A 26,370-nucleotide genomic window follows, 5' to 3' on the forward strand; every position below is an offset into this window, starting at 1 on the left:
TTTAATTTTTACTTATTATCACATTGTTATTAGGTCTTTATTTTATACACGACCCACAAGCTTTTGGCTTTAAAAACTTACCGTATTTAAATAAAGGCTATTCATTCATTCATTCATTCATTTATGATAAAGAGGTAATATGGCGAAAAACAATAAAACAAGCTTTTTGTATGCTTTATACTCTGTTAAAACATTGTTTTTTCACCAATCAGAGCGCACGCAGGGTCCTATCTATATTATAAGTAAAACACTCGTGTCTATATAATAAACGTAGAGAGGTCAAGCTATAAAGTAGCAACAAGCAGAACTTATGGTTCTTGCTGCGCATTGCATGAGAACTCAAGTCTCCAGCTTCCCATTTATCGCTCGTGTCCCACTTCGTCACCATATTTCTTTTTATTTTCGAGCAAGAAGGGGTGCCCAGGCAAATATGTTGTCATGGCGATATCATTACAATCGTAAAACACATCTCATGCGGCCAATTTTTGGAGAGATACAGGCCCACCTGTATGCGATAAGCTTCTCATTGACTTTACTAAAAGTCCAGAGCCCTGTGCAAAATTAATTTGATGAATATCGGTCAGATTAAGCCAGGAAGGGTTGCTACATCACTGATGTATGAACTCTGTGAGAGATCCTTTAGAACAATAAACACGATAAATGACTTAAATAACTTAGCCTGGAACTTTTAAAATTCTGGTCTGGCATGCTGAACTAATTAACACCCGAGGTACTCGTCATACCTTGTAGGTTAAAAACGCGGTTGTGGTACCTCTAAGGGTGTTAAGCCTCAAAAGGTCCACAGCGGGATCTTTGCGGTATCATTTTGATGTACATCACGTGTACATGTTAATGTACATCACGTGTACATGTTAATGTACATAATGTGTTATGTAAGAATCGGCACCTCTTAGGGGAGAAAAAAAAATAAGCCAAGCCCACAAAACAGGTTCTTGATACCTCTTAAAGGTTCTTTTCAAAATTTTCAACGAGTACCCCCGTCCTTTTTTATATGGGAGTTCCCCCGGGGTTAATACAGCAATAGCTTTAAAGGTCAAGTTTCTGTTAAAGAAAAGACACAGATCCTGATCAGAGAGATTTTTTCTGTGCCTTAGTTTTAAACGAATTACTCACCTATAATGTTAAACTTTTCAAGAAATTTTTTTCATGGACAATGTTTCAGAGTGGGCGATGGAATAAAGATAAAGAACTGACATTAAAAAAAAAACGTTTGGCAGGAAATTTTTTTACGGCAAAAATTTGAGCGTTTTTGTTGCTTGCAAAATGGTATCTTATGATTATACGTACTTGTCTGTGAGATGCCTTCATTCGGCCAAGCTTGTAGTAGTACGATTCCGATGAACACCAATCCGCAATGAAAAACTGTGTTGAAATCGATTCCTCGCTTGAAATTTACTCGGCAAAGGATCCTCATTACGATGGCTCTAGCTAAGGAGTAAAATAACACACACAGTCGTCATAAAAATAGTTACAAGGCTGCTACAATTTAATTGCTGCTGTTTAATTAATAGGTGATATTGGTTTATTTTTCTGTCGACACGCTTTCATCTAAGTGAAGAGCGGAAATATAAGAAAGCAAAATGCATTAACCGCCAATAAGGTGTTTTAGAGTCGAAAATGGCTGTCAGACAAATTCAGCTGTGTTAGCCACGGTAACCTAGTTTCAAATATCTTCAAGGGGAATTGGAATGTGATTTTTGCAGTGAAATTTTCGCTCCGGTCTTGTGAGACTTGGGCTCAAGTGGAAAATGATACTATATATTGGCCTTGGTTACGGAGGAAAAGAAGTTAATTGCACTTCATACGGTAACGGTTTATGATGACAATAAGTACTAAATTAAAATACATCTGCGCAACAACTTATTAACACCCACCTATGATATTGCGCACCTACTTATTATCGGACTACTCAGTCATTAACGAATTCATAAACGGTACACTACCAAAATTCAAGTTGACATCTTACACGATATAGAGGGATTACCGACGACGACAACTTTAAATGCAGATTATTATTTGTAAAGAGCCTGATATCGTTTTTATTGAAGAATTTTAAATACAATATCACGTACGAGCGAGTCTCCGAGCTAGTGTGCGACATGGTATTTAAAAATCGTGAATAAAATGATATCAGGCTCTTAACATGTTATAATTTGTTTATTACCCGCATATCCGAAAAAGTAGGACGACAGGACGTTCTTTAATGAATCACTTCCTGGTGCGCAGAAAACCTTCGGAAAGAGCAAATGTCTTAGCAATTTTATCATGAGTGTTATTGTGACCGGATATTCCCTTCCGAAGCACTCCACAGATTGGATTTGGGAGGTGACATTAATTGAAGTAGTGTTTTCCCTTGAATCTGTTTTCTTGGGCTATACAAACTATAAAATTGCATTAAGCTCTATTATCTTTTTCTCAGCTCGTGAGGGGGCGGAATTCAACAAATCCTGCAATCTGATTGGTTCCTGGAGCGGGCGGAATTTTTTCATCCGAACTGCCACAGCGGGCGGATTCCGTCGAGTTGATCTATTTTCGTGAACGTATTAGCGATAATCGTCGATCTTTCGCCCTATTTACCCTTCCATAGACGATTAATCAACGCAAGTTTATCTCTATTCACCTTTTAATGGCAAGTAAAGTCACTGTAGGTAAATTTAATTCCGGTTTTTGAAGTTGTGAGAGTTTGTTTGGCTGTTTGTAGCTCGGCGCTGTAATGGCGCGTAATCCTGTGTGTGTCTCTTCGTACAGTTTCAGAGTCAATTTCAGTCGAGTTTACCGCTCTGATCGTTGCTGTATTTGAAAGAATTTCTGTGGAATACACTTAACGAATTTCCTCGCTATCTGCTTCTCAATTTACGGTAGAAGAGTCTGAATTTGAGTGAGTAACTTTTATATAAATGTAAGATGGTTTTAGGCTCTAAAATGTATGTTTAGGGTTAGGTTAGGTTAGGTTAGGCTGGCGCCGGTTTCGGCACAGGTGAGTAACAAGAAAGGGGCGGGGAAAATAATAATATGATAGACATAATAAACCTACAAACGAACAAAGCGAATTACAATTTAAGTGACATAAGATAAAAAAAGTAAGGTAAAACGAACAAATTTTAGAAGAGAGCGAGTTCAAACACAGCAAATGATAATTGTTACAAGAAGTCAGTTATTTTGGCCATTGTTTAGACAGTAGATAGCATTTAATGTTGTAAGAAAAAAGCCCACTCATTCATATCTTTTAGGTGTTGTGAGATGGTTTTCCAAAAATCAATTGAATGAGACCATCTGCTTTCCAGTATTCGTTCTAACGTATGACTTGTGCAACTTTTATTGCTTTGCATTTGTAGTCTTGTAACTACGCAGGTCACTAGCATAATGGAATGTGTCAGGAAATAAATTAGGTAATGATCCTTTAAAGCGTATAGGAGGGAATAATGTCCAGCAAATTCAGCAGTGGTAGAGCACTCACTGTACTTTTACCATGTTTGTTGACAAAGAACATTATTATTATTTTTTTAATTTGGAGTTTTTGAAGGTGGAAATTATAAGGGCTACCCCATGCCAAAATTGCATATGATACATATCTGCAGGATATTTGAAGTTAAACTTCAGCTGCTTAAACTGCTTAACAGAGAAATGATGTCTTACGTTTGAAATAATCCCGATATTCTTGGAGATTCGAGAGCAAATGTACAAAATGTTATTTCCATGAGATATAGTCATCAATCATTACCCCTAATTGTTAAATATGATCGTTGCGGACCAGAACGTGGCAGACTCCACCCTCTTTTCTAAGTTGAATAGTTCCAGTGCATTTTCAAGACTAATGTATATAATGTAACTTAGTCCTCTTCATCCCGTGTGGGACATGAGGCGTGAACGATCTTTTTCCAACGGGATCGGTCCTACACAGTATGTTGTGTATCTCAAACCCATCTCTTTTAGCTCGGCCATCGCAGTACGCCTTTCAGTTGGTCTGGGCAGTCCTTTCTTCTTTTTTAAAGGTGGTGTCCATCTGAGGGCAATTCTGGGGATGCGTCCTGGTCCATTCTAAGGACACGCTCAAGCCATCGGATCCGGCGGCGTCAAATCTCCAGCACCACATTCTGGCTCTTCGTTTTCTTGTACAACTCTTCATTTGAGATCTTGTTAAACTAGAAGATGCGACATATTCTCCTGAGACATCCGTTGTGGAAGGTAGTGATCTTGTTCATATCGCGTTGCCAGCATTCGGAGCCACAAAACAAAACTTGCCTCACCATACTGTTATGTAGTCCAAGCTTCGTCCTTAGGCTCTAATACATCGACTTCCATATAGGCTGGAGTAAAGAGGGGTGAGAGATTCTCGCCCATATCAACTTTCTTTTCTCTCGTAAGTTCTCGCGCGTTTAGAGATGCGCCACACTCGCGTTTTAGGTGCAAGGATCCCAACAAATGCTTACCTAACTTTATAAAGATGCTACTTTTAGCCCTCCCCCAAATCTATACACATGTATTTCACTTGTGAAAGTCTTTCGATTTGGACAGTGCTTGGTGAGAGATTCTCGACCAAATCAAATTTCTTTTCTCTCGTAAGTTCTCGCGCGTCTATAGCCGCGCAAAACTCGCCTTTTAGGGTACGGAAATCTTAACAAATGCTTACCTAACTTTTTAAAGCTGCTACTTTTAGCCCTCCCCCAAATCTATAAACGTGTATTTCACTTGTGGAAGTCTTTCGATTTGAACAGTCCTTGGGTGAGAGATTCTCGCCCATATCAAACTTCTTCTCTCTTGTAAGATCTGGCGCATTTAGAAATGCACCACACCCGCGTTTTTGGAACAGGGATTCCAACCAATGCTTACCTAACTTTTTAAAGATGCTACTTTTAGCCATCCTCCAAATCTACACACGTGTATTTCACTTGTGAAAGTCTTTCGATTTGGACAGTGCTAGGGTAAGAGATTCTCGCCGATATCAAATTTCATTTTTCTGGTAAGTTCTCGCGCATTTAGAGATGCGCCACACTCTCCTTTCAGGTGTAGGGAAACCAACCAATGCTTACCCAACTTTTTAAAGATGCTACTTTTAGCCCTCCCCCAAATCTACACACGTGTATTTTACCTGAGAAAGTCTTTCGATTTGGACAGTGCTTGGGTAAGAGATTTCCGCCCATATCAAATTTCTTTCGTAAGTTCTCGCGCGTTTAGCGATGCGCCACCCTCGAGTTTTAGGCGCGGAGATCTTAACCAATGCTTGCTTAACTTTTTAAGGATGCTAGTTTTAGCCCTCGCCCAAATCTACACACGTGTATTTCACTTATGAAAGTCTTTCGATTTGGACAGCGCTCAGGTGAGAGATTCTCGCCCATATCAAATTACTTCCCGAAGATTTCGCGCGTTTCGAGATGCGTCACACTCGCGTTTTAGGTGCGGGGATCTTAAACAATGCTTACTTAACTTTTTAAAGATCCTACTTTTAGCCCTCCTCCTACTTTTAGCCCTCTCCACACACATTTTAGGTGCAGGGATCCCAACCAATGCTTACCCAACTTTTTAAAGATGCTACTTTTAGCCCTTTCCCCAGATCTACACACGTGTATTTTACCTGTGGAAGTCTTTCGATTTGGACAGCGCTTGAGTGAGAGATTCTCGCATATATCAACTTTTTTTTTCTCGTAAGTTCTGGCGCTTTCAAAGATGCGCCACACTCGTGTTTTAGGAGCAGGGATCGAAACCAATGCCTACCTAACTTTCTAAGGATGCTACTTTTAGCCGTCGCCCAAATCTACACACCTGTATTTCACTTGTAAAGGTCTTTCGATTTGGACAGTGCTCGGGTGAGAGATTATCGCCCATATCAAATTTCTTTTCTCTCGTAAGTTCTCGAAGTTCTCGAAGTTCTCGCGCGTTTAGAGATGCGCCACACTCGCGTTTTAGCTGCAGGGATCTTAACCAATAGTTACCTAACTTTTTAAACATGCTACTTTTAGCCCTCCCCTAAATCTGAACACGTGTATTTTACTTGTGGAAGTCTTTCGATTTGGACAGTGCTTGGGAAAGAGATTCTCGCCGATATTAAATTGCATTTCTCTCGGAAGTCTTCGCGCGCTTACTGATGCGCCACATTCGCGTTTTAGCTACGGGGATCTTAACCAGTGCTTAATTAACTTTTTAAAGATACTACTTTTAGCCCTCCCCCAAATTTTTACACGTGTATTTCACTTGTAAAAGTCTTTCGATTTGGACAGCGCTTAGGTGAGAGATTCTCGCCGATATCAAATTTCTTCTCTCTTGTAAGTTCTCCTGCGTTTAGAGGTGCGCCTCACTCGCCTTTTAGTTGCGGATATCTTAACCAATGCTTACTTAACTTTTAAAAGATGCTACATTTAGCCCTCCCCCAAATCTACACACGTGTATTTCACTTGTGAAAGTCTTGAACAGTGCTTGAATGAGACATTCTGGCCGATATCATATTTCTTCTCTCTCGTTAGTTCTCGCGCGTTTAGAGATGCGCCACACTCGCCTTTTTAGCTGCGGAGATCTTAACAAATGCTTGCTTAACTTTTTAATGATGCTACTCTTAGCCCTCCCCCAAATCTACACACCTGTATTTCAGTTGTGGGAGTCTTTCGATTTGGACAGTGCTTGGGGTAGAGATTCTCGCCCATATCAAATTTCTTTTCTGTCCTAAGTTCACGCGCCTTTAGAGATGCGCCACACTCGCGTTTTAGGCGCAAGGATCATAACCAATGCTTACCTAACTTTTTAAGGATGCTACTTTTAGCTCTCCCCTTAATCTACACACGTGTATTTTACTTGTGAAAGTCTTTCGATTTGGACAGTGCTTGGGTAAGAGATTCTTGCCTATGTTAATTTTACTTTCTCTTCTGACTTTTCGCGCGTTTAGAGATGCGCCACACTTGCGTTTTAGGTGCAGGGATCCCAACCAATGCTTACTTAACTTTTTAAGGATGCTACTTTTAACCCTGCCCCAAATCTACACATGTGTATTTCACTAGTGGAAGTCTTTCGATTTGGACAGTGCTTGGGTGAGATATTCTCGCCCATATCAACTTTGTTTTCTCTAGAGAGTTTTCGCGTGGTTAAAGATGAGGCACACTCGTGTTTTAGGTGCAGGGCTCCCAAGGAATGCTTGCCTAACTTTTTAAAGACGCTACTTTTAGCCCTTCCGCAAAGCTACACACGTATATCTCACTTGTGGAAGTCGTTTGATTTGGACAGTGCTCGGGTGAGAGATTCTCGCCCACATCAAAATTCCTTTCTCTCGTAAGTAATCGCGCGGTTAAAGGTGCGGCACACGCGTGTTTTAGTTGCAGGGCTCCCAATTAATGCTTACGTAACTTTTTAAGGATGCTACTTTTAACCCTGCCCCAAATCTACACACGTGTACTTCGCTTCTAGAAGTCTTTCGATTTGGACAGTGCTTGGGTGAGATATTCTCGCCCATATCAACTTTCTGTTCTCTAGAAAGTTTTTGCGTGGTTAAAGATGAGGCACACTCGTGTTTTAGGTGCAGAGCTCCCAACGAATGCTTCCCTAACTTTTTAAAGATGCCACTTTTAGCCCTTGCGCAACTCTACACACGTATATCTCACTTGTGGAAGTCCTTTGATTTGGACAGTGCTCGGGTGAGAGATTCTCGCCCATATCAAAATTCCTTTCTCTCGTAAGTAATCGCGCGGTTAAAGATGAGGCACACTCGTGTTTCAGGTGCAGGGATCCCAACCAATGCTGACGTAACTTTTTAAGGATGCTACTTTTAACCCTTACCCAAATCTACACACGTGTACTTCATTTCTGGAAGTCTTTCGATTTGGACAGTGCTTGGGTGAGACATTCTCACCCATATCAACTTTCTTTTCTTTAGTAAGCTCTCGCGCGGTTAAAGATGCGGCACACTCGTGTTTTGGGTGCAGAGCTCCCAACCAATGTTTACCTAACTTTTTAAAGATGCTACTTTTAGCCCTTCCGCAAATCTACACACGTGCATTTTACTTCTGGGAGTCTTTCGATTTGGACAGTGCTTGGGTGAGATATTCTCGCCCGTATCAACTTTCTTTTTTCTAGAAAGTTCTCGCCCGGTTAAAGATGCGGCACACTCATGTTTTAGGTGCCGGGACCCCAACCAATGTTTACCTAACTTTTTAAGGATGCTACTTTTAACCCCTCCCCCAAAAAAAGCTACACACGTGTATTTCACTTCTGGAAGTCTTTCGATTTGGACAGTGCTTGGGTGAGATATTCTCGCCCATATCAACTTTCTTTTTTCTAGAAAATTCTCGCCCGGTTAAAGATGCGGCACACTCATGTTTTAGGTGCCGGGACCCCAACCAATGCTTACCTAACTTTTTAAGGATGCTACTTTTAATCCCTCCCCCCAAAAAAGCTACACACGTGTATTTCACTTCTGGAAGTCTTTCGATTTGGACAGTGCATGGTGAGATATTCTCGCCCATATCAACTTTCTTTTCTTTAGTAAGCTCTCGCGCGGTTAAAGATGCGGCACACTCGTGTTTTAGGTGCAGAGCTCCCGACCAATGCTTACCTAACTTTTTAAAGATGCTGCTTTAAGCCCTTCTTCATATCTACACACGTGTATTTTTCTTGTGGAAGTCTTTCGATTTGGACAGTGCTTGGGTGACATATTCTCGCCCATATCAACTTTCTTTTCACTAAAAAGTTTTCGTGTGGTTAAAGATGCGGCACAATCGTGTTTTAGGTGCAGAGCTCCCAACCAATGCTTACCTAACTTTTTAAAGATGCTGCTTTAAGCCCTTCTTCATATCTACACACGTGTATTTTTCTTGTGGAAGTCTTTCGATTTGGACAGTGCTCGGGTGAGAGATTCTCGCCCATATCAAAATTCCTTTCTCTCGTAAGTTGTCGCGCGGTTAAAGATGTGGCACAGTTGCGTTTTAGGTGCAGGGCTCCAAACCAATGCTTACATAACTTTTTAAAAATGCTACTCTCAGCCCTTTTCCAAATCTACACACCTGTATTTCACTTGTGAAAGTTTCGATTTGTATAGTGCTTGGGTGCGAGATTCTCGCTCATATTAACTTTCTTTTCTCTCGCAAGTTCTTGCGCGTTTAGAGATGCGCCACAGTCGAGTTTTAGGGACAGGCATCCCAACCAATGGTTTTCTAACTTTTTAAAAATGCTACTTTACGACCTTCCCAAATCTACACATGTGTATTTCACTTTCGATTTGGACAGTGCTTGGGTGAGAGATTCTCTTCCATATCCACTTTCTTTTCTCTGGTAAGTTCTCGCGCGTTTAGAGATGCACCACACTTGCATTTTAGGTACATGGATCCCAACCAATGCTTACCCAATTTTATAAGGATGCTAATTTTAGCCCTCTCCCAAATTTACATACGTGTATTTTACTTGTGGAGGTCTTTCGATTTGGACAGTGCTTGGGTGTGAGATTCTCGGCAATGTTGTATTTCTTTTATCTTGTAAGTTCTCGCACGCTTAGAGAAGCGCCACACTCGTAGTTTAGGAGCTGGCATCCCAACCAATGTTTACCTAACTTTTTAAAAATGCTACTTTCAGCCCTCCCCCAAATTTACACACGCGTATTTTACTTGTGGAAGTCTTTCGATTTGGACAGTGCTTGGCTGAGATATTCTCGCCCATAACAACTTTCTCTTCTCTAGTAAGTTTTCGCGCGGTTAAAGATGCGCCACACTCGTGTTTTAGGTGCAGGGATCCCAACCATTGCTTACCTACCTTTTTAAACATGCTACTTTTAACCGTTCTTAAAATCTACACACGTGTATTTCACTTGTGGAAGTCTTTGTGATTTAGAGAGTTCTTGGGTGAGATATTCTCGCCCACATCAATTTTTTTTTCTCGTGTAATTTCTCGCGCGTTTAGAGATGCCCCAGAATAGCGTTTTGGGTGTTGGGATCTTAACCAATGGTTACCTAACTTTTTGAAGATGCTACTTTTAGCCTTTCCCTCAAATCTACACACGTGTATTTCATTTGTGGAAGTCTTTCGATTTCGACAGTGCTTGGGCGAGAGATTCTCGCCCATATTAACTTTCTTTTCTTTCGTAAGTTCTGGCACGTTTAGAGATACGCCACATTTGCGTTTTAGATGCAGGGATCACAACCAATGCTTACCTAACTTTTTAAAGATGCTACTGTTAGCCCTCCACCAAATCTACACACGTGCATTTCACTTGTGGAAGTCTTTTGATTTGGACAGTGCTTGGGTGAGAGATTCTCGCTCATTTCAAATTTCTTTACTCTTGTAAGCTCTGGCGCGTTTAGAGATGCGCCACACTCGCGTTTTAGGTGCCAGGATCTTAACCAATGCTGCGTTTATAGTTCCGAGACTTTAGGGAACTAATTTTCTCTTTGGCTTCATCGCGGCTCTTTCGACAAACTTGAGCTCCATTCCGTAAAAGGCCAATGATCGAGCAATGACTATTAATGACCTGTGCTTAACTTCAACAAACATCGATCGTTCGAGCTTATGTCAATTTGCGTGTCGATTCTGTTTTCTGTAGATCGGATGTGCTTTTTAGCGGGCTCAAATTTATCGGACAAAGTACAAAAGAAAGATGACGTATAGTTCTCAGTGTTTCTCGGTTTGAAGGGATAAATCGTGCTTGCGTTCGTGCCATTTCAGTCAGGTATGTTAAAGTGATATCCCTAATACCATAAGTGCTATCAATGATACAATAAATTATATCATTTCACTGCATTCAAATGATATCGTAACACTTCACAGTTTGAATTTTCCAATCAAATATTTCTTTTCAGTATAACTTCCGGAGGTGTATACAAGAATTGGACATTCTGATTGGTCGAAAAGCTCGGCTTATGACGCTATATTCACCGGCTAGGCGGTGAATTGAACATTTTCAAGGCATGGTAACTAAACTTGCCACCTGTGCAATCTCGGCAAGTAAACAGAACAGTTGCTAAACGAAATTTTCCTTTATTCGGAAGACATCACTCCAAGTGCTAGTCCAGGATATTTGAAAGGATGGAGAATTTTCAAAATGACTGCTGTCGCCTTTGGACCAAGAATCTTTGCAAAAACTCGTATTCAAGGCAATTAAGAATCGTAAACGCGGTGGTTACGTTGTTAGCCAGCAGGTCAGATCGATTGACTGAAATTTAGTTTTCTTCAAACTAAAGCTACTCGTTTTGTCACATTTTTAGACGATGATGACATCTTTGAATGAAGGCAACAACGATAAAATAAAGGTAGAGGATGAATTTGTTTTTCGTAGAGTTTCCCTTGTCCGTTTTACTGCTGAACTCGATGAGTAAATTGATTCACAATCGATCTACTTGTAAGCTGATTATTAAAACTACGGCTGCATACATGTATGCAAACGAACAATTGTCTTAGTCCGTTATTTTGTAGTCCTTGATATTCACCTCTGAATATTATAAAATAAATTGCTTAGACCAATCGAATTACACGTTATATATAAGATTTTTTTAAAAGCAAACGAAAATTCATATGAGCTCGAAAAAATAGGAGGCACAAGAACTGGATGCGTGTTTAGAGAATTCTATTCTGTCTGTGCTAAATAACGTTGTGAACTTGTTGTGAACGACCATCTCCATTTGTCGCGGTCATAAAAAAAATCTGAAGAAAAGCAACACATATTCTACTACCAGGTCAGCCGTGATATTTTGCTAAGTTTTTTTAATTATTAATTTATTTTTTTGCCTTTAGTGGCAACTTTATTACTTAAACCTAGGCCACATACAGTGTAGAGTTTTAAAAAAAAAATACAGTGTACTACAAAAGGAAAGTTGCAAAAATAATACTAATAATAATACACTGTGCATTTAAGACGTTATTCTATTATGATCTACTATTGTTACATCTCAACATTACGTGTATTACATCACTTATTGATAAATTAATTTTTCATCAGTTTCTAGTTGCTAATGATTTTATCAAGATTAGAAATGCTACACTCAAATTTTTTAACATTATGGTGAAATTTAAGGTCGCTTTGTACGCAAGCAAAATCAGGATTACCCAAACCCTAACCCTAACCCAATATTTATATATGAAAAACATAACTGATAAAATCATAGAATTAATCGCATCTTTACAAGGCATACAGTTTGTATAGAGCTATAGGCGTGTAGTTTTTTTATCTTTTATTATCATTTTATTGACCTCCTGCGAGGGTGATGAATTCTAAAATGGCGGATCCAAGATGGCAGATCCAAGATGACGTATGAATCATAGCCAAATGATAAAACATATCAAAGCAAGTTGAGGGTTATTAAAGAACAGAGTACCTACTAATTTGATTTGTCCAGAAAGAAAAATCATGGGGAGGACCTCCCTCACATCACGATGAGGTATGAATTGACCTTTGAATCTGAGGGTTAACATTTATAAGACGTATAATGACGTCGAAAAATCTAAGTTACAAAGCTGTGGTTTCCAGTCCCATCTTTTCGTCACGGAGAGTTTCATAAAGGGGCGCGTAACTATAGTTTGCGTCAGCCATATCCAAATAAGGACAGTCGTGTAGCATCATCCGTTCAACTTGTTCCCGGATGACACTGAATGAAGGCCTTTCAGTGGGTTTTTCTTTCCAACACTGTCGCATCAATTCATACCTGAGAAAATGAAAGACAGGAATCAGTCATCAATTCATGACAGAAACGGGGCGAAGGAATAAAGGAGGCTTACATCTCATCTCTGCACATCTGTGGTTTCTCCATTCTGTATCCAGCTTTAAGAGCCCGAAAAAGTTTATGATTACTTATTGTAGGATATGGCGTCCCACCTAGATACAAAGAAAGACGGAGATCAGTTTATGGGGCAGCAAGAGCATGTTTTTTAGGGAGCTGGTAGAGTTTTAATCCGTAGATCCCGATATCAAGACCACTAGCTCCCCTTCCTCTAGCTAGTGATCGGTAGCCCTGATTTTATTTCCTCGGTCATGCTTGTAGATATCCAACTGGTTAGCTTCCTACAAGCTGGGAATTTTCACCATGGTTTCTTCAGTTCGAATGGCAGTCCTGGAAACTAGCTTGCTCAATGGAGATCAAAGGTAAGTACATTAGCTTGCAGTGATCATTATAATTATACATCTAATATATGTTATTTTAAAGTTTCACATCCAAAGCGATACAGCAGGTCGTGCAGGTGACACTATAATATGCCTGACAAGTGATGCATAAGTGAGATCACTCATAGCCTCTCTGAACTCCGGTCAGGTGGAACATGGAGTAATGAACTGATTCAAGCAGTTTTGTTTATAAGTTAGTATAATTTGGCATGCATGCGCAATTGTAAAGAAACCTAACAAAATAGTGCAAGGAAGCTAAAAGTACATAGATTCCAAAATGGCTGGTAGAAAACAAGAAATGCTACGCACCGATTGTTAAAATCTCCCAAAGTAGAATACCATACGCCCATCTGTTGAGATATAATCACATAAACTAGATCACATTCCCAGTTATTGGTTACTTCCTGAAGCAAATTTACATCCTAAGCCACAATAGTGCGCCTTCATATGCTGACGTCCGATCTCACCTCTCTGGTTCCTCCGCAATACAGCCTCTGGCTGCAAGGGAGGAAATTGGCACCAACTCTCTATCTATCTATCTATCTATCTATCTATCTATCTATCTATCTATCTATCTATCTATCTATCTATCTATCTATCTATCTATCTATCTATCTAATATTGATTGTAATGCTGCACAATAGAAAACAGCAATAGAAGTTCAGACTGAAAGGAGCTAAGTCATGGTGTGTGCATCTTGAAAAGTCTAGCCTAAATGTTGGTACAGATCTTTCGAAATAAATCAATTTAAAAGAAAAGTTAGACACGGCATTCATGGAAAACAGGATTAGTTTAATATTTAAATTAGGATTTACTACTTCAATTTTTATTAATTAGTATTTAGCATGGACTGTTTATTAGTAGTTTATTAGTATTAATTTATATATATATATATATATATATATAAACGTTTGATAAAGCAAGGGCGGACAACTTCTGACGGTAAAAAAAGTTAAAAAGTTAAAAATTTAATAGAAAAACGTTTCGGTCTTAGACCTTCATCAGTTACAAGAGAAAAAGGACGAAAACTAAGTTTAAATACGGTTACAGTGTGGGAGATTACGTAACGAAATGAAAAATACAATATTGTGCTATTAACACATCGTGATTAATACAATACAGGAAGAAAATGCAAAACGAGAAATACAATGCTGTACTATAAATTGCGTCATACAGGGTGATAATTAATAGACCAAACGAAAAGAATACAATACTGTGCATAAATTACATTATAGAGCGTGATAATTGCAGAACTAGGTTAAAAAAGAAGAAACCTACGTTTACGCTGGACAAGGTTAATAACAAAATCCCAAATCGAGGCCTTTGGAGCATTAAAGGGTTGACAAACAACAAAATCCCTGGAGGGGCCCTTAAACAATAAGCTGTAATAAGATCCCAGGCAGGGCCTTTGAGCATACCTAACACCCAAAAAGCTGACAAAATCCAAGGAAGGGCCTTTGAACTGCCTTATGGCGCGAACGCATATTTACACAAGAGAAAGTTAATTATAACAAATTCTGTTTTTGGAGTGAAATTCTTTTCTTTTATTTAAGCCATGGGGAGCCAAAGAGAACAGTTGAGCACTCCAATAAGCCTCTTTCGTAATTAAAAACCTATCGATCTCGTCTGAGTCATTAGGGGCCTGCACCTGATCAATGCATTGGAATTCAAAATCATCCAAGGAGTGTGGAATTTTATTGAAATGTACTGCTACCTCACAAGTGGTTTTGTTTGTGAGCATAGCAGACTTGTGGTTACGAAACCTAACCCGAAAATCGGTGGTAGTTGATCCTATGTACTGTAAACGACATTTCTTGCAGGAAACTAAATAGATCACGTTTTTAGAATCACAAGAAAGCCTTGAATGAATGGTGTATTTTCTGCCCGTTTTAAAACTTAGAAATGATTTAGATTCAACAAAGAAATTTCGACAGAGATCGCATCTATTTCTTTCACATTTAAAGCAGCCATTGTTTGGCTGAATTGTTTGTCCCTCATCGGCGGTTTTAAAACGAGATGGTGGTAATAATTCTTTCAGGTTTTTTGTTCTACGAAAAGATGGTATGATAGAGCCTTGAGGGAAAAGTTCTTTCAATTTAGGGTTGGATTGCAAAATCAACAAATGCTTTCTAATTATGCTACTCACATTAGGCAAATTAGGATTAAATGTGAGAACAAATGGAAATAATTTCTTCGATTGTATTCCGCGTTGCCGTAGTAAATCATTCCTAGAAATGGTGGAGGCTTTGGAGAATTGATCGTCAACTAATTTGGAGGGATAACCCTGATTAACAAGATAACCCTTGTACTCAACTGTTCTCTCGGCAAGGAAAGTTTCTTCAGAGCAATTTCTCTTCAATCTAGTTGGAGTAGCGACTCCAACTTGAAGGGATTTTGTTGTTTGTCAACCCTTTAATGCTCCAAAGGCCTCGATTTGGGATTTTGTTATTAACCTTGTCCAGCGTAAACGTAGGTTTCTTCTTTTTTAACCTAGTTCTGCAATTATCACGCTCTATAATGTAATTTATGCACAGTATTGTATTCTTTTCGTTTGGTCTATTAATTATCACCCTGTATGACGCAATTTATAGTACAGCATTGTATTTCTCGTTTTGCATTTTCTTCCTGTATTGTATTAATCACGATGTATTAATAGCACAATATTGTATTTTTCATTTCGTTACGTAATCTCCCACACTGTAACCGTATTTAAACTTAGTTTTCGTCCTTTTTCTCTTGTAACTGATGAAGGTCTAAGACCGAAACGTTTTTCTATTAAATTTTTAACTTTTTAACTTTTTTTACCGTCAGAAGTTGTCCGCCCTTGCTTTATCAAACGTTTTTAAATTCATTTTTGCGGTGAGGCTTGGACTGTGAATCTTCATTGATCCTCCTGACGCAGTGGCATTCTTTGTTGGCTTGAGGCATTTTATAACCGTTATATATATATATATATATATATATATATATATATATATATATATATATATATATATATATATGTCTGAATTTATGAAAACCGTGTTAAAGACTTTGCACCAAAATAGCGGGCATGTTTTTGAAAAAACGGTTAGAAAATGTACATAAATATGGCCATGTCGCACCGAGAGTGCTATCTACCTCGTGTACTCTTAATAGAGTCCATACCATGCCTATACAAGCCTTTAAAGTCGCTGCAAATGAGTCGAACGAGCCAAACAAAACTAAATTAGAGCTTAAATTGATCATTTGGTTCGCCGCGGCACTAATTTAGACAGGCTTAACCTCTGCGATTTCACCTAAATGACCTCACTAGGTCTTTACTGTGGGTTAAATTAGCCAGTCACGCTAACAAGAGCATGGTAAGCAGTGGAATCGGTTATTTACCTCTATATTTCAGCCAAAAAGTAGCCGTTACGTGACATTTCATTTCAATATCTGACCGGATTCGCAAAAACATAGCCATAGAATTTGACTTGTCACTGATAATCTAACTTGCTACAATTCTGTCCTAGAGCTAGCTTTCCACGAGGCTTATCGTAGCTCAAATAGCAGCAAATAACTCTCCTGTATGCCTTTTGAGGCCAGGAAGACTAAATTCACCGTCTTTTCGTTGAATCATGAATTGTACAATTTAATTAAGAGTGCTTTTAACATGAAATTGGACTCTAAATCAACACGAACGTACAGATATCAAAACCGCGGCGGAGAGCTAATCTATCGCTTTCTAAAGGCCTGCATCGTCCTAAATGGACTGAACAAGAGCTTCCTACATCGAGAATCGATTGAACTTCAGACAAACTAGGCCATAGTTAGCAGTAAGCGAACACTCAACATGTTGTCGTTACGTCAATTATCGCCCGGAAGCCACGCAAATAAATTTCTTCCGCGCTAGCGAATCACAGACAGTTCTGATACTTAGCTAAGCCGAGAACGCCTAAAATTGATAAAACAAGGAAATTCTACTCACGATCAGCGCTTGAACTCATGTTCTTCTCTCTCCTCGTGGCCATGTTTTGCTCGCAAATAGCAATGTCCCGGATGTACTTCAATTTTGTCGAGCGCGGAATGGCACATCCAGATTTCAACAGATTTTTTTCTAAGTCTTTAGCTACATCAAAGTTCAAAGCAAATGACGCCAACAGCAGCTAGAAATGTCTAGTCCATTGCACGTCTAAGCCCTAAATTGATGTGGCGGAAGATTTTTGCTGTCTAAAGCAAGCACAACATTATCGCCACAGGGCAAACGGACTTCTGTTACGGGACTAAATGTGACCCGTACAGTTTACACATGTCCTCAGGCCCGCCTCAGGTACGATAATGGACGACGCTTACTAGCAAATCGTTAGACTTGGGCCTTCATTGGACTTAATGATGTCCTCGGGCAGACTTCCTTTAGACAGCAAATACAGAACGCTAATCGGTCGCTCCTTGTCAGAGTCACCGCGCGAACTGAATTCAGACGAGTGTAGCCTGGGCTAAACTTAACGCAAATTGAAAAAAGAGGGGGGGGGGGTCGATAAATAATGAAAAAAATACCTAAATAAATGAAACATGCGGCAAGGAGTTCCTACATTTCATGCTAGGTAAGATTTACAAGCTGCTGTCATAGCGAAAGCAGAAAAAAAACAACAACAAAGAAATGAAAAAAAAAAAAAAAAAAAAAAAATCAAAAAACACCTGATTCAGTCTTTAACACCGTTTTCATAAATCCAGACATATATATATATATATATAAATTCTATTTCCTTGTGGTGAATGGATTTCAAAAAGCGCTCAACTCTTAGAGGAGCATAGTATATTCATTAAATGTAGTTCAGGACTTCAGGAGTGATTCATCGCTTTATTGCTACAGACCTGTTTCGTATGGTCAACAAGTGACCACACTCATCAGGCAACATCAATGAATGATGTTGAATGATGTTGAATGATGTTGCCTGATGAGTGTGGTCACTTGTTGACCATACGAAACAGGTCTGTAGCAATAAAACGATGAATCACTCCTGAAGTCCTGAACTACATTTAATGAATATATATATATATATATATAACTTTAAATATTAGTATTACCTGATGATTTTTAACCGTGTATAAAGAAATGCTAAATAAAATAAATAAACACAAATAAAATTTCAAGTTCGTCGTTTGTAATTCGCGTTAATCTTCTCAATCCTTAGCCATCCTTATTCCTTTATGGTCTACTATCATCTGTTTGGTCAATAAATTCACTATTTCAGGTTTCCTTCAATTTAAAGGAAATTTTGCATGTGGCCAAAATAGCTCAAACTACTGTGACTAAGCTCCTTTAATCACCCTTTTTATCAGTGACAAATTAATTATTTAATTCACATCTTATACAGGTAACACGTTACAACGTCGCTTTTGAACAGTGAACACTGCAAATTTATTCCTTCTCTCACTACTTTTCTCGCCAAATTATGTAGCCAAAAAACGCAAGAATATCTTAAGCAATCTTAATTTAGAGACCTAAATCACCAAACCCGGTATGTAGCTATTAACTTGGATTTGATTTAACCGCTGATTAAGAACCTAGCCGACTCCGCCCTTCACGTGATAGTTTTAAACTTACACGTCACTCTCTGCGTTGAACAACTGATCATGAATGGCTTCCGGAGACATCCATTTGATTGGTAGTTTTCTGCTTTTCTTAGAATGGTACACTTTCCCAGCGTACACGTTACGCGACAATCCAAAGTCGGCTACCTTCACTAGCTTGCCTTCACAAACGAGAACATTTCTCGCCGCCAGGTCACGATGGACGAATCCTTGCCTTGACAGAAACTCCTGCGTAAAATAAGAGAGGGAAATTTTGTCACTGTAGCGGACGTTGTTAATGAAAGGTCATGAAAAGGAAAATAACAATCTGTTAAAAGGGCCATCAAAGCATTTATATCAATATTACAAATTGCAAAGATATTGGCCAATCTCTACAGTATATACGTAATCCAGTTCGTACCATTCCTTTCGCTATCTGCCATGCGAACGTCATTAGGTCAGCAGGTGAGAGAGTATCATCGTCACGAACGTTGTCAGTATCATTCTTGATACTCTCATGAGCAATCGCTGCACATCCGTTCTTGTCACTGGTGCACTGAAAAGAGAACATCAACAACACTTATTTAATGATTAATTACCTGCCACAGCTCAACCCTCGGCTCACACCCCTACTGGGCTAAAAGGAGGTGGTAGATGAAACCTTAATTTCCCCTGGGTTTTCGTTGTAATATGATGTTGGTTATTCTGCTTTTAAAAGATAGCCCTCGGCTTGCTTTGCAAGATGACAAATTTTTACATGACGCCATACAATATGATGTCATAAGACGGCACTAAGGCCGCCATCTTGGACTTTATTATTTTCTCAGAAAGTCGAAAAATAACGTGAATTTATGGGAGATTATCCAAAACTAATACTAGAATCTAAAATGAAACTAGGTTTGCAATTTTATCCAAATAGACTTGAGAAAATGAAAACTTCTGTCAAAAAAGGCGAAGTTTAACAAGGGTTTACTATGGCAATGTCATATTACGTGGAGGCAGTTAATATATCAAAATCTCGGCTATGTTTTTTTCAGAATTCTGAAAAAAAACTGTCTGTGGTCTTATACGTTCGAAGGTTACATTGCAGCCAACATGTAGCTGAACATTTTTGAGTGGAAGCCTGAAAGTTCTGAAACAAGATAAATTCAAACAACTCCTCCTAAATAAATGCATGAAATCAAAATCGTTTTCCAGCAGAAGGTATTAGAAATTTCTTTCATCAAACATTAATGCTCATTTTAACCCTCGGACCTACAGGCTAACTCATACCCAAAACATGGTACAAGGGGCTGGGGGGGGGGAGGGCGTTGATGGAACCCTGCCATAGGTTTTCATTCTGTTAAGTCACAGCAAGTTATATAAATTTACATTGAATAGACAACCCAGAACTTGCTCTACAAGATGACATCATTTTTGTTGGGTATGACGTCATATAACGTCATGTGATCCGCCACCTTGGATCCGTCATCCTGGATTTCATTATTTTCTTAAAAAGTGACGAAACAACGGAAATTAAAACAAAATCAAGCCAGAATGCTAACGGCTGGAAAATTGAAGAATTATCTTTAAAAAAGTCTTTATTTGGCCAAACCTTCCTGAAATTTGTGGTTGTCGTGGCAATGTAAATAATAATTGAGGCACAATTGACATATCAAAATTTTTGCGGAAGGATAAATGAACAGCTAGTGAAAGTTTCAGCCTCTTAAAGTAAACTGCCTTTTCAAAACTTTGAAAAAACCTTATGCGGGTGGCATCCACCCCCCTTGTACACATACAAATTGGTCCTAGCGCCAGGTCACGCATAACCCACCCGCCCTCCCCCCCCCCCCCCCAATTGTACGTTCGAGGGTTAATATTCGTCTTGTTTATATTCAGAGCAAGTTGAATTGAATTCAGCACTACCGGAGTTGAGTTGAATTCGGCACTACCGAACACAGACGATCTAGTGGGAGGGACTGGAGGATTTGCTGTCCAAAGCACCACTGGTTACGTCAGTCACTCTTTTTGCATGCAACAAAGAGTGCAAATAATAATTACTTCATGTAAGCTCCCTTTATTGATGACTCCTTTGGTTTGATATATTGAGTGGTGGGGCGCTGCTTCCCCCGTCGCTTCAAAAGCTTGCTCGATCTAACATGTAATACAATAACATACGCTTTTGTTAGCAAAATAGCAAAACTCTTAGTTACAAAAAAGATAAAAGAAAACTAGGTAAATTTACCATCAAAAATTTAAAAGCTAATCGAGCGAAATTAAATAGTATCTATATAAAGATGTTGGTTAGCAATAAAACTTAAAAGGGGGAGCAGTTGGAGACAAAATAAATAAAATCACTAAATCACTAATTACCAAGAAATAAAGTAAGTTAGTAATTAATAAGTCACTAGTAAGTGCCAGATGAAAACTTTTAAACAAAAACAAAGTAATACAAAGTTTTATAGCTTTTGAGGCGTTTTGTTTGGTAAAAGTCTAATGTCACAATGCCTCTCTCCACCAAAAGGTATTATGGTTACTTGGAAATTATGTAAGCTAAGCTCAACCTGACAAATAGCTATGAGCGAGACAGAGGGTGTAACTTGCGGTGGCCGACAGCTTAAGGGAGGGGTGGTAACAGTTCAAGTGGCCTCGTGCTGCAGAAGACTAGATAAGCAGGAGAGGCTTCAGTATTAACTTTTGGTTTACAGTCAACGTCATTTCATGGTTTTCTATGTTATACGAGCGTGACGTTTTCTTGAAATTCACATTTATAAAATTTTTGTTTGTTACGGGCGATTAGGAAAACGAATTGTTTATTAAATCTTCACAGGATTTTCATTGAAAACTAGAATTACAGTGGAACCCCGCATCACGGCCACACCCTTAATACGGCCACCTCTCAATTACCGCCACTTTACTCTGACCCGAAGAAGAGCTAAGCGAGTCATTTTCCTACTAAAAGAAGTACTTTAGTACGCGGCCACCCCGTTAATACGGCCATACTTTTGTGACCCCATAGTGACCGAGCGGGGTTCCACTGTAAGCAACCAGCATGAGATAACAGCCCAAAACAATTCGAAGAATGTCTGAATTACTGTTCTGTACCCGTTCAACCGCGCCAGAACATTCTTATTTCCTCGTGTTTCCAAATTTTCTCAACTTAGAGAATACGGTCAAACGTCTCCACAACGCCAGCTTGGAGGCAGAAGAAAGTGGCGTTGTAGAGAGATGGCCGTTAGTGGAGGTTGGACTTTATTGAATTAAATCAATACAAAGTTTTAGTAAGTAGGCCGGTTTTCTAAAACTTATTGACCAAATTAAAAGCTATAGGTAAGATTTTCAATTATGTCACATTACCTGCTCTCTTCTTTCCCTGAGGTAGTGAAGTAAATCCCCATTCTTTGCAAACTCGACCACAAGGAACATGGGATTTGTCATGGTACAGCAAGCCAATAAGTTTAATATGTTCTGGTGATACCCAATTTGTTTCATAAGCATTATTTCCTCTAGGAATTCCTGCATTTGTTCTTCTGTGGCACCATCTGGTAGGGAAAAAAATAAAAAGCGTTTTTCGCTACAAGTTTTAAACATACATGGGCGAGCTTCATTTAAAACTGAACAATTAACTTCAGTGGGAGATCACAACAACAACAGGTAAGCAGTAGAGGAAAGGGCCAGACAGACAGTCCGTTCCATTTATTGAACATAAATTGACTTAGCAGGACCAGTACACTGCAATCTAACAATCATGACTAACCATGAGGGCGTGGGTGGGGGGAGGGGGGGGGGGGAGGGAAAGCCAGTTAAATCGAGCACATCTTCAGAGTCCTTGCAGCGTTCTAACAGTTCTGCAGTGCAGACTCGGGCAAACTAGTCCCAGGCTTCCCTCCTCCCCAGGGTTAAATGTAAATAAAATGAATATTTATACTACTAAAACACGATCACAATTCTACGCCTATTTCATGAAATAACCAAAATGGTTAATTTAAAATATATAACTCTTTGCGACTTTTCATTTTGCCCATATCAAGATCTGAATGGTCGTTTTAAGAACCTTATCCACATTTAACGCTTTTAAGACGCTGTCATAACCAAATCGTACTTTGCAACATTTTCACAGCAACGGCAAGGCCAATCTTCATTTCCTGCTGCTCCTTGTCCGTCTTACGTTGCAAAGATTTCCTCCCTTTTCCAACCTCCATAGTTTGTTTCAAAAGCCTGCCATTATATACTTTCCCAAACGCTCCTTCTCCAATAATCCGATGCAACAAAATGTCATCAAAACGGACTTCCCACGGATCCTGGAAGAGTTCTGAATTGGATCTGAAAACATGTATACATGTATCAGAATCAACAGCTCGAGCCTTCAACATAGTAAGTAATTAAAGATAGCTCCTTAGGATAATCATTTATCGATAAAATTAAGCGAGCTAGTTTATGTGGTTTTGTTTTTGATTGTCTTGAATTTCCCTCTGTGAAATCTTCCATGCAAATTTTAACAGCATACCGGATCCGCTGGATACGAATTTTGAAAGGGATAACAGTAAATTTTGTACTGGCGGGCGTTTTTTTTTTTTTTTTTTTCGAGTTTTGCAAATTTATGTATTTTCCTACTGTGGAAAAACCGGTCTGACATATTTCCCTGAACAACGAGTTTCAACTAAGGCAAAATATTTATTACCTGTGTGCAAAATTCTTACTGATTGCAACAAGTGAACATTCACGATAAGCTTGTTTCGTTCATGTCATATAACATGGAAAACCACCGTATGTTTTCCTTTGAGCTCGCGTTGAGCTTTCACGTCACCCAAAGCGAGCGCACGGTCGCACAACTATATGTGTAGGCAGCTACCTTAAAATAATGAAACAATCGATTTAAGATAACATGAATTTTTCTGTAGAATACTATCTCAAAATTTCTTTAGCTATTTGGCATGGGAATAGGAAAATTATATATATATTTTCTTAGTTTATTAATATCTATTGGTATTACTTTCATGGATTGTGGTGTAGACCACAGCCTTAAATTGATTGTGTTGCAACAAGTTTATGCGTCACACTAGCCACCTATAAGTTACTAACGTTTCTTTCTTTTTTCTTAAACAAAAACGGCGCAGAATTTACTGAAGCCGATCAAGAGTATTCTTCATACTGAATGTAAAATGTGTTTTTTGCCCTTTTGGTTAATTAACATATATTGTTTATTGTGTTGCAACAAGTTTGTACGTCACACAAGTAAGTTACCTACGTTCCTATTTTTCTTAAATGAAGCACACCCATTAATATATAGATTTAGGCCAGCCTAAAAGCGTAGCTCCTGGCCCGGGTTGTTCAAAGCCCGATTAAGCTAACCCAGAAAAAGCTAGAATTTTGATTTGACTTTTGTAACTTTGCGGTGAGGTTTTCTGTATATTGTTTGGCCTTCTGTTTTGAGTTTTAATAATTACCATATACACAAAACAAAACAGCAAGAAACGTTTGTATAGAAGAAAAAGTTATATTTTGGTTAACTTTTAATCCTGGGTTAGCGTTAACCGGCTTCCGAACAATCCTGCCCTGTTTCCAACAAGTTAACCTTGTATGAACCCGCAATCCAATCGATAACCAGCACTTGGTCAGAAGAGCTGTAAATTTGAGCCCGCGATGTGGTCACGTGATACTGGTCAGCGGATACCTTGTTTTGACAGTTGTCAATTGATCATAACATGGATGTCCAATATCAAGGAAGTACACGGTAAACCAAGGCTGCATGTCTCTGTCAACGTATTATTTGGAGTATGGCCGCCATGTTGGGCGACTCCGCCGTCGTCGTGCGTACGCACCCACGAGCAATACCGCTAGCCAAGATAACCACGAGAAAATCAACTCATGGGTTTCCTTTTCTTTCCTATATGAGTATGGGGCTCCGCTTGGCAGCCCTTTGGACCGCCGGAGCTCCGCAATTGACTGAAGCCGATCAAGAGTGTCCTTCATACTCACCGATTCTTCCTACGATATCTAAAACCAAACCATAAAGCTCCACTTAAACATAGCAAAGCCAAAATGGAGCTGCCCAAAATCTTCGCTACCAGTAACAAAATGGATTTCCCAGTGCTCTGACCATTGTTGTGAAGGATATTAGCTCCTGTAGAGTCTGAATGCAATAAAGAAAGAAATACCACACCTTGCTAAAAATAAATTTATTTCATTGACACCTCAATTTGTTTACTTTTGAAACTTGAATCAGTCAAACTTGATGTTATCATCATTATTTCAATGCCGCATAAATATTACTTTGAATGCTCAAAACAATCTTTAGTAATACTATATATATTTATATACCTTAGTGGTAAGCAAAATGATCACAATGATTAACAAAAACTTTGACAAACGGTCTAGCTTATATCAGTTCTTCGTTTCTCACCCTTTCCTTCTTAAAAACATTCCCGCAAGCATTTTAAATAGTACTTTGAGGGGGAATCCCTCCACGCGGACAATTCCATAATACAGACCATCATGCCTCTTTGGTGTCTGTAACAAGGGGGGCACTAGCAAGGAAGTTCAAGTGTATGCTTAAGACTCAAAGCCCCCAGAGCGTCAAAATAAGCCAGGATAAATATAAGGGAAAATCTTCAAATAGAGGCATCTACCTTTACATTTGTGTAAATTGCAGCTCTCTGTGGATAGATTTGTCCCAGGGCAATCTTTTCCATTCCATTTTGGCGCTGGATTAGAGCATGCGCGAGCCCGCGTCCTGTTTCCCCCTCCACACGTCACACTGCATGGTTGCCATGACGACCACTGGCTCCAGCTCCCATTCACTGATGATTAGAAGAAACAATCCATGACATGAAAGCTCTAAAAGGTGTATAAACTGCTGAAGTTTGGAATTGATAAAACTTGATCAGCTTTTTAGAGAAGGCGTTTTTCTATAAAACGACTTCACGGTCGGCACGACAAATAAAAGGTGTTTGGTTACGTTTTTATTCAGTAATAAAATCCAATGGACTGGAGAAGCCAGGGGCCTCGAGGCAGGTGCTTAATACGAGTTTAGAAATGTTTACAACTGAGAGAAATTAACATTTAGATCAGTTGGTTGGGCGGACCCAAATGCTAATCATCCTACATAATATTAGTCAAAATATAAGGGTTTAAGGGAATTGTTTTCTTAGAAGATTTTCGCCAGATAGATCAACAACAGTAGCTAAAAGTTATTCCAAAGACTAAGGAAACCTAAAGTAGCTTAAACACACAAATTTTTTGGCCATACCGGTAAATATCTGGTTAAACTCCAACAATAATCTTGAACCATGAAGAATCTTTGATCATTATACGGCATGCTCTTACGAATCTCCCAGGCTCTTACGTTTTTTGTCAGAGAGCTAAATTTCCCGTGAAGTGACCAACTGGTAACTAACCTTCAACAAAGCGGTAAACAAATATGGTCCATGTAGCTCCCACGCTATAATTTGATGAACAATTGTCGGATCTCCCGTATCTGTTGTAAGTCCTACTACCGTTCACCCCACTCCAGCACTGGTGGCGATATTCCACGCCAAAATACCAGTAGCCAATCTCAAAGACTTCAGTAGCACACGCGTGAATTATGTCGGCGAATGAATTGGCCAAATCTTTCTCGTTGATCATGTCAGAGAACGATTTGACTTGTATTGGTAGAACGCGTCGATTTCTTTTATCTTTGAAACAACCGACTGGTTCGTACGGATGCAGTACCGATGTATCTGTGTAGAAAAACCACAAAATCATTTAGTAGAGAAATCAAGACACAAGTTAGC

At 39.1% G+C, this 26,370-nt stretch overlaps 1 protein-coding gene across 1 annotated transcript; it reads right to left on the reverse strand.

Moving 5' to 3' along the window:
* Positions 1 to 18,378: 18,378 nt before the first annotated feature.
* Positions 18,379 to 26,362, reverse strand: LOC145469450 (platelet-derived growth factor receptor alpha-like). Its single transcript, XM_081453171.1, has 8 exons — positions 25,993 to 26,362; positions 25,225 to 25,395; positions 24,575 to 24,728; positions 22,698 to 22,918; positions 21,953 to 22,137; positions 20,657 to 20,749; positions 19,038 to 19,172; positions 18,379 to 18,865 (listed from the first exon to the last, which is right to left on the reverse strand). Exons 1-8 carry the CDS (start codon positions 26,339 to 26,341, stop codon positions 18,647 to 18,649), a joined length of 1,527 nt encoding a protein of 508 aa, XP_081309297.1. The 5' UTR covers positions 26,342 to 26,362; the 3' UTR covers positions 18,379 to 18,646.
* Between the last annotated feature and the right edge of the window lie 8 nt (positions 26,363 to 26,370).

The sequence above is a fragment of the Orbicella franksi genome, chromosome 15, assembly GCF_964199315.1.
Source record: "Orbicella franksi chromosome 15, jaOrbFran1.1, whole genome shotgun sequence".
Lineage (NCBI taxonomy): Eukaryota > Metazoa > Cnidaria > Anthozoa > Scleractinia > Merulinidae > Orbicella > Orbicella franksi.